At 33.8% G+C, this 12,947-nt stretch overlaps 1 protein-coding gene across 3 annotated transcripts; it reads right to left on the reverse strand.

Annotated features, from left to right (window-relative positions):
• Nucleotides 1-1,570: 1,570 nt before the first annotated feature.
• On the reverse strand, nucleotides 1,571-10,369 carry LOC123702277 (E3 ubiquitin-protein ligase RNF165-like). 3 transcript variants are annotated; one of them, XM_045649973.1, is made up of 6 exons: nucleotides 10,138-10,369; nucleotides 6,036-6,110; nucleotides 5,430-5,471; nucleotides 3,933-4,109; nucleotides 2,767-3,161; nucleotides 1,571-1,693 (listed from the first exon to the last, which is right to left on the reverse strand). In XM_045649973.1, exons 1-4 carry the CDS (start codon nucleotides 10,323-10,325, stop codon nucleotides 3,941-3,943), a joined length of 474 nt encoding a protein of 157 aa, XP_045505929.1. In that variant the 5' UTR covers nucleotides 10,326-10,369; the 3' UTR covers nucleotides 1,571-1,693; nucleotides 2,767-3,161; nucleotides 3,933-3,940. The 3 variants fall into 3 exon arrangements, with proteins under 3 accessions (XP_045505929.1, XP_045505927.1, XP_045505928.1); XM_045649971.1 differs by having other exon boundaries at nucleotides 6,036-6,176; XM_045649972.1 differs by lacking the exon at nucleotides 5,430-5,471 and having other exon boundaries at nucleotides 6,036-6,176.
• Between the last annotated feature and the right edge of the window lie 2,578 nt (nucleotides 10,370-12,947).

The following is a 12,947-nucleotide window of genomic DNA, read 5'->3' on the forward strand; positions in this document are numbered from 1 at the left end:
TATCACGCATTCTTCCATATAAACACATCTTAGTAATTGAGTCCGTTTCCATTTAGATATAAGCTTCTTGGTTTCCATCAAACCTAAGCTATATGCATGAATGAATATGATTGGTGAATATCAAACGCATAGCACATCTCTGGTGGAAAAGCACCCTTACCCTCATAGGAGGCCTGTCTATATGTGTAATACATAATATGTATTATGATTATATCAGAATAATACACAGTACTTAGGCTTAATTTTACTTACTGTGTATTATTCTGATGTAGAACCAAAAAAAAATTAAATATTTTTTGTACTTTCATCCAAATCTATTAATCTATCCAGTACTTTTTGAGTATATTCGTTACAAACATACACACAAATTTCCTCTTTATAATATTGGTATAGTGAAGTCCCGTGTCCCCAACTGGGGTAATGCATTATGCATACATCTGTATCATTGATCGATTTTCTTTAGGGACAAGTAGCTGATTAGCCTTTTGTGTCCTGCCAGACCGAGACATATTTTTTTCCTTCGTCTCCACCGGGAATCGAACCCAGGTTCTACGCTCACGCGTCAACCACTGTAACCTGGGAGGCGGTCTGATATTGGTAGGTATAGATGTAACAAATTAATGTTGTATAGGTACCTATTTAGTCTTGTAAAGGTTGGTAAAAATAAAACAATTCTTTCAAAATCTACATCATTTATTCAATAGCTATAACATATTATTTACAATTCAATTTGACTAATCTCTAGTTGATACAATAAGAAAACATATATTGCTAAGATCACAGCATTTTTGATATTCAAACTTTTATAAGTCACATCTAGAAAAAACTCTTTGCCTTAGGGTCAACTCACACCAAAAGAGCGGCGAAGCGCAGCGAAGCGGAGCGCAGTTTCAGTGCCATATGAATTTTAACTTTATTTTCATTACTATAATACTTATTATCGCATGAGAAACTCGAACGAGTCGCGCGGATGCCCTCTGCTCGAGTATAGCAGAGGGCTCTCGAGGCGATAATAAGTTTTATAAATTAAGAAGTAAAAATTCATATGACACGGAAACTGCGCTCCGCTTCACCGCTCTTTTGGTGTGAGTTGACCCTTGATAAAGTCAAGTTAAACAATATTAGTAAGAAAGGAATGAGGATTATTAATTATTATTAAAGTACATATTATGCTGAAAAAGAGAGCACGGAAAAAAGACGTGTGTCACTCGGGGACTGCCGCGAAAAAGCTATTGCATGCTATGCCTTCAAGCCACACCTCCGCCTGTCGGAGAGGAGAGCGTGAGGTTTTTCGTTACGCAATTTCTGGATTCGGTCCCCGCGCTCAAGGCCCGCGATAGAAGCTATGCGATAGCTTAAAAACATTAAATAGAAATAAATTGATAATTAATGTAAAGAAACAAGTTAGTAATTCATAAAAAAACAAACACAGATGACAGAGCAAAGGTAACTTTTCAAACAACTAAAACTTTGATCACTCATAAACTAACAAGATTTTAATATTTGCAGCCACTTATTCGTACTACATTTTTATAAGTGCCTCATTATCTTACATATAAAAACATTTTTTAAATATTATTATTCCATATTTATTTCATCGACATACCTACTACACAATTTCGCGCCAAATTATATGAAATCTTGACTTTGACATTTAAAAACATAAATTAAATAACAGGTTCAAATTACAAACCTTAGATTACAAAATAAAGTACAGATGGAGCATGACAACCGCCCGTCGCCCTTGTCAAAGAAAATACGAAATCAAAAACAAATACGTCGCTGCACCAGTGCTATAGCGCATATAGTGTCATGCAATACGTCAAAAAGGGTTTGCAATTTTAGTAAAAAAATGCCGTCTTGTGATAATAAAACGCTGTAAAATTTGTTCCCGAAAACAAAAAAAAAGATAAAACATCGTTTCACAGGTTTTCTATAGATTATTTGGCTGATTTATTTCTTTAATACGAATAATAATTTTACAGATATGAAGGAATACAAAACTTCAACGTATGTTGCCAGTATTTAGAAAATGAATTTGCCATTTTTATTGGTAAAACGGTAAAATGGTTAAAGGATCTTCAGGGTAATGCTGTTGAATTTTTCGATCGTGAATGTGATTATTTGTATAGTGCACTAAAGGTTCATGATAATTATTAGATTATTTTAATAAGCATAATACATTATTTTGTTACTTTTATAAAGCTTAAAAACGTCATAGTCGTTTTCGCTAGCGATTTAATTTATGTGAACTCCATGATGGATATGAAGAAAATAAGGTGTCCCGTATTCTCGACTAAAAACTACCGCTATTCGTATTCATATATTATGAAAAATAAAAAATAAAATAATTATTATAGTTAATATTGAAACTTTTTTTATGTAATTTATTTAAGTAATAAAAAATTGAATACAATTTTTTTGTCCATATATAACTTTAGTAGGCAGGTACTTTATGTAATAAAAGAATTTAAATAAAAATTAAAACTTGACTTCTCATTTATGTATATAGCCTACGTCACTACCGCCACTAACATAATAATTCAGATCATTGCAATGAAACCTCACAACTCAAAATCGGTTTATATAAAAATTTGGGAAATTTTTCAATATCTGGCAACATTACACGCACACAGAAGCACCGTGTACGTACAGTGCAGCGGCGAAATGACAGCACACATAGCTATAATGAAAATGACGATAAATTATTCGGTTTAGTTCGGCAACGCTCCATCTGTCTTTTATTTTGTAATCTAAGTTACAAACATTATAATTTTCCTCAAAAAAGGAATTCCTAAAATCCTTATTTATGCGATTTAATACTAATAACATCTAAATAGAAAAAATAACTACAATGCTAGTGGCGATATACAAAGATTTAGAAATTATTAGTTGATTTCATATATAATTTTGTGATAATAAGAATTAATACCCATACAATAAGTCTCTAAATCAATTTTATAGTAAATAGTTGATTCAATTAATTTTTTATACATTATGAAATACATATTATTTTGTCTCATTATGATGAATATACCCAAAAAAAAAACTATTGTGTCTTCTTCCCTTCACTTTTTAGTAATGAGGTGCAATTTCGTGAAAAAAGTCTTTAATTCCCGCCATAATTCGAATTCAGATCCTGCTGATTTCTACCGTAAAATCTGAAAAGAAAAAAAAAATTTAATATGTTGTCATTTTTGAAAATATTTAAGGATGTTTTGTGCGTTTGTGTTTTGAAGTTACATATTTAAACATAGATCTTTTAATACATAAGATTTTGTTCACTACTGATCCGAACAAGAAAATTACTAGGGCGTTTGATAGTAAATTATCGTTTTTTTTTTATTATTTCATTTATTATAATTTATTATAATATAATTTGAACTACAAGGCTCTTTGGCTCTTTTTATTTAATGAAAAATTACGATTCTGTTTTGTCTATTTGAGCCTTCAGAATTTTATTGGTCAATTCGAGATGACATGTGCGTCGTCACAGTAGGGGACAATTTTTTTTTTAATATACTGGTGACAGACGGACGAACAGACATACAGATAGCGAACACTCAAAAACAGGGTAACGTTTTTACACTATGGGTACGCATACAAAAAAAAACTTTATCATATAAATTTATATATCGACAAAAAGTCCCATGACATAATATTATATACTTATAAAAGATATAATATAAAAGACGTAGATGCGTTATATGTAAGCACAGACTAATAATAATATACTACAAATGTAAGTAATCGTTCGAAAAATGATGGCCCCGGTTACGCACATGTCAAGCGTATAGCACTTGAGCCGAGAAATAGACGGCACGCTAGTTTATATACGAAAAAAAGAGACATATATATTCAAGTCGGGTCGCTTGAATTTATGGTGCCACTTCGTGAGCGCGTATAGCGCATCTACCTATAACAATACCTACCAAGGAAATCAATTGACGCTGGTCCGGCAGTTAGGGCAAGTCTGCTGCTGCTGAAGCCACGGCATGATGCACGCCGTGTGGAAGTTGTGGGTACACGGCAGTGACATCACCTCCTGGTTCTTGAGGATCACCTCGTAACAGATGGTGCACTCTTCCAGGGTCCAGGAACGTTCGCGGCTGGAAGAGCAATCAAACAAACAAAAAAAAATTCTTTATTGTGCACCACAGAGTAAAGTACAGATAAGGATACACATAAGTAATAAAAGAGCACAACAGACGGTCTTATCGCTCAGACAGCGATCTCTTCCAGACAACCTGGTGGACAAGGAGACGCAGTGCACAAGTACCTAATAAAAAAGTCACTAGTATTTAACCATTTTTTCATTAACCATTTTTTGAAGTGAAACTTCTTTATGCGCGTTGAGAGACACTTCTGACACTTTTCTGTGCTCGGTACACACGCTCTTTTTTGTAGCAGGATATTCGACCGATTATTCGTATCATAATTATATCATCATAAACAGTGTGAAAATTTACAAAGGGCCCTGGAGGGAAAGTACTTGAAATACTCGAGATAGCAAAGTTTGCGGAAATGAAACATTCCTTTATTTTTTAAAAGAAATGGAACTACTCTTCAAAGATTTTAGAAAATTCACTTGCCCCGACCGAGAATCGAACTTTACTTCCACTACTTCCCCTCCAGGGTCCATTAAACATTTTCAACCTGCATAAAAAAATTATTGAATGACATATCATTTGAAAGGTATCTGTACCCCGTCATTGCATGCATCTGACCCGCGTCATGGTGGTCTCCTATCTCTTCGTCAAAACGCAACTGCCACCAAACTTCTTACCAAGATACCAAAGGCAGTCAAATTTTAGTTAAAATTATAATACAAATAACAACAAAAAATTAAGGTACACAAACAGATACCTAAATTATATCAATTGTTGACAAAGTTATTAAATACAAACCAGTTAGAAGGGAATCACCAAAGTCTAAAAACAACATGCCTGTTAACTGTTAACAACTAAAACAATATGGCTACACAATTCACACACCAGTCAATAAATTAATTATTAAATAAATAATACAACAGAGAAATCATACAGTTATCTATAAACTGTTAGCTTACGGTTACGTTTAGAAAGAGAGGGAATAATGAATATGCTTGTACTCTATGTCTCTCTTATTTTAAGTTAGCCATCGCCAATGCCCATGAACATTTGCAGAGGGCCTCTAAATATTATTTCCAAAATATTTAAAAGTCAGGTGTGAGTAAATTACAAAAACTGCAATCTAACAGACATTGTGCTCAAAGTTTATTTTATACAGTTAAAAACGAATGTTTTTTTACATGTCCACACCATTCTGGACACAAATTGATTTATTTCTGATAATTTGAAAGTATAAAATGTAGAACATAGGTGTTCAGAGTTATCTGTTAGATCGCATTATGTTAGTATCAAATCAAACGTAAATTAAAAAAATCTTACAACGCCTCATTTCTTCGAGATTTTCTAATGGATTCTTCAACTCTGAAATATTATTTTGAAAATTAGACTTGAACGTATTAAAAATGAAAAAAAAAATCCACGTTTTAAAAAAATAGTTTCTAAGCAGAGAAATTTCTTTCAATCGACATGAACTTCTAATGACCATTTTATCTTATTTATCAATAGTGTTGGTAGTGTGTCGCTATTGCTTGGCTACATAATAGCGTCGTTCCCGTATCACAGTGCAGGTGTCGAATGTGTGTTTCATCGCGATACGAGCACTGGGAAGCGGAAGAGATGGTCGAGTTTCGACCGTCATGCATAGTTTCATTTAAATGTATTCATTTATCTAATAAAACCTAATTTTTATCTAATAAAACCTAATTTTCAAAATCTTAATCCCTCTTGGCAAGTTTTTATTATATAACATAGAAAAAACGAAAAATAGAGTGCTTCTAATAAATTATGAATAACAAAATTTCTAGAATGCCGTCATAAATCTGACTGAGAATTCTGTCAGGTGAGGACTGACTGAAAGGAGTCGTATTAATATGTAACCGGGCTCTTGGCAAAAAATAAATAAATAAAAATAAAAAAATGACTTACGATCGTCGCGATCTACGTCTAACTCCGATTAAATCTGTGAGCGCCGAAAATACATTGGGACGCACGTACGAAAACCTACGGGGCAGATCATCTGACGTCATCTCCTCCCAGTCACTATTATCAGCGTCACCGTCAGAGCCACTGTAAGATTCCATGACAGTGTCATTATTGGGCAACGTCAGGTAGCCGGTTTCATCGACATCTGTGTACGAATCGGTCGTGTTATATGATTCTGTATTCGAACTGTACTCGCTGTCAGATGAGTACGAGTCACTGTTCGACTCGTTGTCGTCAAAACCGTTGCTGTCACTTGCACCGTCACTGTCAGACATGTCGTTGTAACTGGATGCGTCAGACGCGGTTGAGATTATGCTCGTGTCGGTCGTCGTGTGTTCCGATATCGTGACGCAGTCGTCGCTGTCATAACAATTACATGATGTGCCCGATGAATCCATGTTGCTGTGCGTAGTGTGAAAAAAGCCATGCATGAAAATGATGATATTAAGCAGTATAAGAAAAAGCATAAATAACATAAAAGACGTGCTCTTTTTTAACCGACTCCTTATAGATACTATTTAAGTATGTTTAATACATAAATAGTAAATAGTATCAGTACACATTTATTTTTTCTTATAAGAGAAATGTTTTGAAAAAAAAATATAAAAAAGAACACGTAATTTAACATCTAAAGGCATTAATGGAAACACAATGATATTACAAGTAAAAAGGTGTAGATAGGTATGAGCGCCTCACGTCAAAATGTGTGGCTAATTAGCCACATGTTACTCAAGTTGTCTCTTTTTCGCTCACGATAGTTGAATCGTGCCATCTCACTTTGATGTTTAAATCGCGTGGGCATCGGCTGAAGATCGCATGTAGTGTTGGTAGCCTGTCTACAACCTTTTTACTTACAATATCATTTTGGTAACAGACATAATGAAGCTTTGCGCCTACTTAGGTGACAGAAAGCTATACAAAATTGAAAACCGTTAATTAAATCCATAATATGTTATCTGTGGCACATACAATGAGAAAATTGATATTTTAAGGATTAAAAAAAATCAAGTGTGCGCCACAAAGCGTGTCAGTGTATGAATACATAATTATTAACTGAATCATGATCTATTAAAATTATCTGGTGAATTATCATTATCAAGTAACAATAATACAAATGAAAACCTGTTTCTTCACTGCTGTGGTTTACTGGTAATTATTAATGTAGTCTTAAAAAAAACACAATTTTTTGTTTTTTTTTACAAATTTAAATTCATAAAATTATTTTTTATCACCGATCCTTGATAAGTGTACAAGGTAATTAAAATGAGTCAAAATCAAGTCTAAAGAAGACGCTAACATACACACATACTGGTGAAGCTAATAGAAGCGTGTTAAAAGTAGCTTATGTCAATTTACTAATGTCTGTCACACTTATAAAATAGAGTATAGACATTGTAGTTACATAGTTTAAAACTCAAAAATGGCTGAGAATATTTTAAACAATTTTTAAATTTGTCCTAAAATGGAACTAACACTACCTAGTTTCTATAATTTATTCAAATTAGAATATTTCGAATCGGACCAGTAGTTCCTAAGATTAGCGCGTTCAAACAAACAAACTTCAGTTTTATAATATTACTAGCGGTCCGCCCCGGCTTCGCCCGTGGTACATGTTTACGTTTTCTCTACATAAGAACCATCCTCGTACTTCAAGGAATATAATAAAAAAAGAAGTATCGAAATCGGTCAGCCGTTCTCGAGTTATGCGCTTACCAACACATTTTGCGATTCATTTTTATATATAAGAAGAAGAATAGTGTAGATGAAAAACGATGTCATTTTTGTTTTGCATTACTGTTACAAGTTGTTACTGGATTTCAGATAAATTTTAACTGTTATTGTTGAAAGCAAGAAGCAAATTCACACAAAACCACACTACACTACATTTTGAGCTTTTTAAAGTTCATTTCATTTATGTATGTTCGGTGGTAAAATTACTGAATGGTTATCAACCTGGCGAATTAAAGCCAATGAAAAGAAGTCTGTACAGGTAACATTTGCGACTCGTTACGGCTCGTGCTCACAAGTGTCTCTCAATGGAGTAACTATTCCTCAGGCTGATGGCGCGAAATACCTTGGCGTCTATCTGGATCGCAGACTCACATGGAGAACACATATTTTTACTAAACGTAAAGCCCTTGGCATTCAACTGAGAAAAATGTACTGGCTCCTCAACAAAAAATCCAAACTCTCGTTGGAAAATAAATTACTTTTGTACAAAAGCATCATTAAACCAATCTGGACCTATGGAATCCAGTTATGGGGAACTGCTTCCAACTCCAATATCGAAATCCTGCAAAGATTTCAATCGAAAATGCTTAGACTAGTCACAAACGCTCCTTGGTATGTTACAAACCAACAGTTACACCACGATCTTAAAATTCGAACAGTGAAAGACGAAATCAAGCACTCTATGAGCTCCTACAGAAAAAGACTTGATGAACATCCGAATTCTTTGGCCATGGATTTAATGAAAAACGACACAAAATTCCAAAGACTGAAAAGAAAAGCTCCCATAGATTTATAAAAAAAAAATAATAAAAAAAAAATAAAAAAAATAATAAAAAAAATAATAATAATACGGCTGGCATCACTGGATCGCCTGCCCTACAAGTCTCAATTCATTCATAACCAAGTGCTGAATGTTCTTGAACAGATTGCATTTATAGTTACATACAAAAAAAAAAAAAAAAACATTTTGAAATCATTTTAAAGTTCATTTCATTTATGTATGTTCGGTGGTAAATGTTAAAAATATATAACGACGATTCAAGGTCTAATTGAATAAATAAATGTTTGAGTTTGAGTAACATTTCGTTTTCTTTATTACCAGTCTATGATTGGTTATCCGACTTTCGGATTATGCAAATCGACCCCGGTACCAAATAATTCAGATAATCAGCATTCTACTGTATTTTTAAGATCAAATATTATATAAGTGGAAGGAAGGATTTTTATAAACTAGGGTCATTAACCTTTGCTTCAATGAAGGACAAAAAAGGAAAGGAAATACAGTTTCAAAGCAATGACATATTTTAAAAATATTCAATCTATATATATAAAACTCAAAGGTGACTGATATAGTGATCTATCAACGCACAGCCCAAACCACTGGACGTATCGGGCTAAAATTTGGCAGGCAGGTAGATGTCATAACGTAGGCGTCCCCTAAGAAAGGATTTCCCGAAATTCTTGTGGGAACGGGGAAAAACGGGGAAGCACATACAAAGTCGTGGGCGTGAGCTAGTAATGAATATTTCTGATATTGGTTTGACTTATGGATGGATTTTATTACTATACTAGCGGTCCGCCCCGGCTTCGCCCGTGGTACATATTCACGTTTTCTCTACATAAGAACCATCCTCGAACTTCAAGGAATATTATAAAAAAAGAATTAAAGAAATCGGTTCAGCTGTTCTAAAGTTATGCGCTTACCAACACATTTTGGGATTCATTTTTATATTATAGTTTATAGATCCATTATAAATTCAGAAAGTTTGCAAACACAGTCAAATAAACTATTGAAAACTGTGTCTAAGTCAAAATAAAAAAATGCTTTATTAGACTATTTTAAAAATATGGGAAAACTTTTCAAGTACATACCCAAGAGGGTATAAGTCACGTCAAATAAAAAGAACGCTGACGGTTAAGCTGCGCATTGGCGATTTATCGGTCTATTTGGTGTTATGAAGTGGTATAAGAATAACAAATAGGTAGTTGAGAAGCCACGATTCGCGAGCCTAGTTCAAAAATAAAATAATCAGCACATAGCTCACCCCATCACTTTCATCCAGCGTTCTTTTTACGTGACGCGTACAGTGTAGGTTGTTAAAAAATGTCATAAATTCGCTAAAGATATTCAAACAAATATAAAGTATGACGATACTTATTCATGTTTACGGTTAATGATTTGGATAATATTTCATCACTTAACATTAATTTGTCGATAATATCTAGCACACGATAATTCTAAATTTACGAACTTTAAAATTAGAAACCACGCACCTACCAGCATGGAAAAATTAAAAAAAAAAAAACCACTCACAATGCGTCTGGTTGTTCTATTTCCCAATGGCTGGTTGATCCTGCGGAATCAGGGTTTTCGGGCCGCTTGCCAAAGAAGTAGTACAAGGCTGCGCCAACGCCAACACCAACGCCTATTGCAGCTGCTGCTATGCCTAATCCTCGACTGGAGCTACTGTTTTTCGGGCCATCCTCTTGGCGAACACTCATTTTTGTCGATAACAAAGAAGGTAGATATTGCGTTCAAATTAAATACAGCCCAAAGAGATACAGCCAGATGATAGGCAAAGGCAGTGTTTTGAAAACGAATAATTATGACATTGACTTAGTCAGATGACATTTGACAATTGACGGTAATGTTGATAGTGGTGTACAATCTATGCTTGGTACCTACTTCACAAAAGTTCACAATCATGTGCGAATAAAATTTATATTTTTTATATTTTCAAATAAATAATTAATTACACCTTAATTTTTGCTTCTTAAATACGCACTACGTTATTTTAACAATATACTATTCATTGAAATCGAATAAAGTTTTTCTTTTATTATTTTATTCAATTAATATTTATTAAGATGTTCAAACGTGATATTCTATCAAAATAAAATAATTACTATTCATAAAAGTAGGTACGAATATTTTTGACATACAGTACATACATTTATTTCAGTATATAAAAATGATTATACTAAACTTGTACATTACACGTGTACTTGTGTACATTGAAAAAGATGGTATTATAATATTTTTAACATGTAGCAACATTGATATTTTACTTTATTTCTAACGGGGGAATTACGCAGTTCTCACTTCCAGAATAATTCATCTAGTAAAGTACAGACTACAGTTAGACCGTATTTGGCTATAACAAAGAACGAGGTTAGTTTTAAGATTATATACTTTTTTGTTCAATATTTTGTACCGAATTATTGATTAAGTAATGTAAGTAAGATAAAATAGTTAAGTACCAACTACCACATAGTTTTCATAAATCCATGATTAAGTTTTGTCATAAATTAAATCACGAGGCCAGTGGCGTAGCTAGGAGGACAAGGGCCCTGGTGCATAGGGAAAGAATCGGGCCCTCCTCCTCCCCTCTTTCCGCGTAGTTTGAACCTATATTTGCCTTCAAAATTATTGATAAGAATAAGAATAGAAAACAGTAAGTGAACTTATCTCTAGTAGGCTAAATCCATACGTCGTCTCTATTAGACTCTCCATGTGTTTAATAGAAGAAAAAGGGAATAAATAAACAACGACGCACATGACAATATAGAATATTTATTATACAGATGAGATTAATTAATGGAAAAAACGATTTTTAACAGAATTCCCCGCCCAATTCACAATCTCTTGCGCGCTTTAATTTTTGCGAATTCGTCTATAATTTCACTCAAATCCAAGTTTGATGCCGCCTCATTTTCTATTGCAATTAACGATAAATGTCGGAGGCGAACTTGTCGAATGCTGTTTTACTGGAAACATTGATGAATTTAGTGTATCGAACTGTAAACAATCCAGTGTAACTGTTAAAATCTCAGTTTGGACAGGAAAATTCTCTATTCCACTGTAAAATGAAGTGGGTACCCCGTTGTTTAAGCAATTTACACTGCGATATTCACTGTTTCTTTTTTCCGTGAGCTTCCGTAGCTCATTAATTGTAAATTTGAATTTGAGTTTAGAATAACGTTGTTTATTTTTTGTTGTCGATCATGTTGAGAGCTATCATAAATTATACGGTTACCGTTGTGCTGCAAGTTGCAACCGGTATCGAATACATATTTTGTCATCGGAAATTTTTTTAGCGAAAATGAGTTCTAGCAGAATTTGGTGCCAGATGGATGGATGTGCGGAATAGAAATCATAGCATTAGTGGTGATAGTGGTGGTACTTGATGAAATAAGGCTGGTAGTAGGGAACTACGAATTACAACAGTCAGCGACACAAGTCACAACTAGCGTCAACTATTGTAGTACGTCCCAGACCCCAGAAAGTTGAAAACATCGCCACAAATATCATAAATGAGAACTCATGCAAGGCAAGATCGAATTAAAGTTTCATTAAAAAGTTGATGGGTGGAATTGGCGAATTGGTCTCACTACCGTCAAGCACGTGAGCTTATCGCTGATCCAATGTACTACGGGCGTACTCATCAAAACTACCAAATAACCGAACTAACGATAACAAACAGCACATGCCTATATAGGACGCTTGGCGCATGTGTTGGAAACAAGGTTGGAAATGTTGAATAAGGAGTTCTATAATTGTTGATTTAAAAAAAAAATAAAAAAATGGCTCGAGCCTGCTCACAAGATTTTTTTTTATTTACTTAAAAAAATATATTTAAATTTTTTTTTCAAAGCTGAGGTTTGAGGGCCCCCTGAGCTCCGGGGCCCTGGTGCACTGCACCACCTGGCCATATGATAGCTACGCCACTGCACGAGGCTACATTGAGTTAATATGTAGTACGTAGTACACTTAGTAATACATATTAACTCAATGCGAGGTTATAGTAAATCTGTAACAAAATAATAATTTAACCTTAATTTAACATGTTGAATTCTGCTTAATGACACTTTTATTCTGTGCTTTTGTTTAATCCGGATGCTTTGATTTCAAACGATACGGTAATACGTATATCATATTTTAAACAATTCGCCATTGGATACATTGTATTACAAAATGGCCGATTCATGTTTATTACTGAAAGTTGAAATTCCATGAATACATTTTTTAGCACGCGTACTAGGTATGTTACGGCTAACGACTCCTATAAACTTGATTTTGACTCACTTTTTTTTCAAGAATCGGTGATAATAAGTACAATTATA

This window comes from Colias croceus, chromosome 23 (genome assembly GCF_905220415.1).
Source record: "Colias croceus chromosome 23, ilColCroc2.1".
Lineage (NCBI taxonomy): Eukaryota > Metazoa > Arthropoda > Insecta > Lepidoptera > Pieridae > Colias > Colias croceus.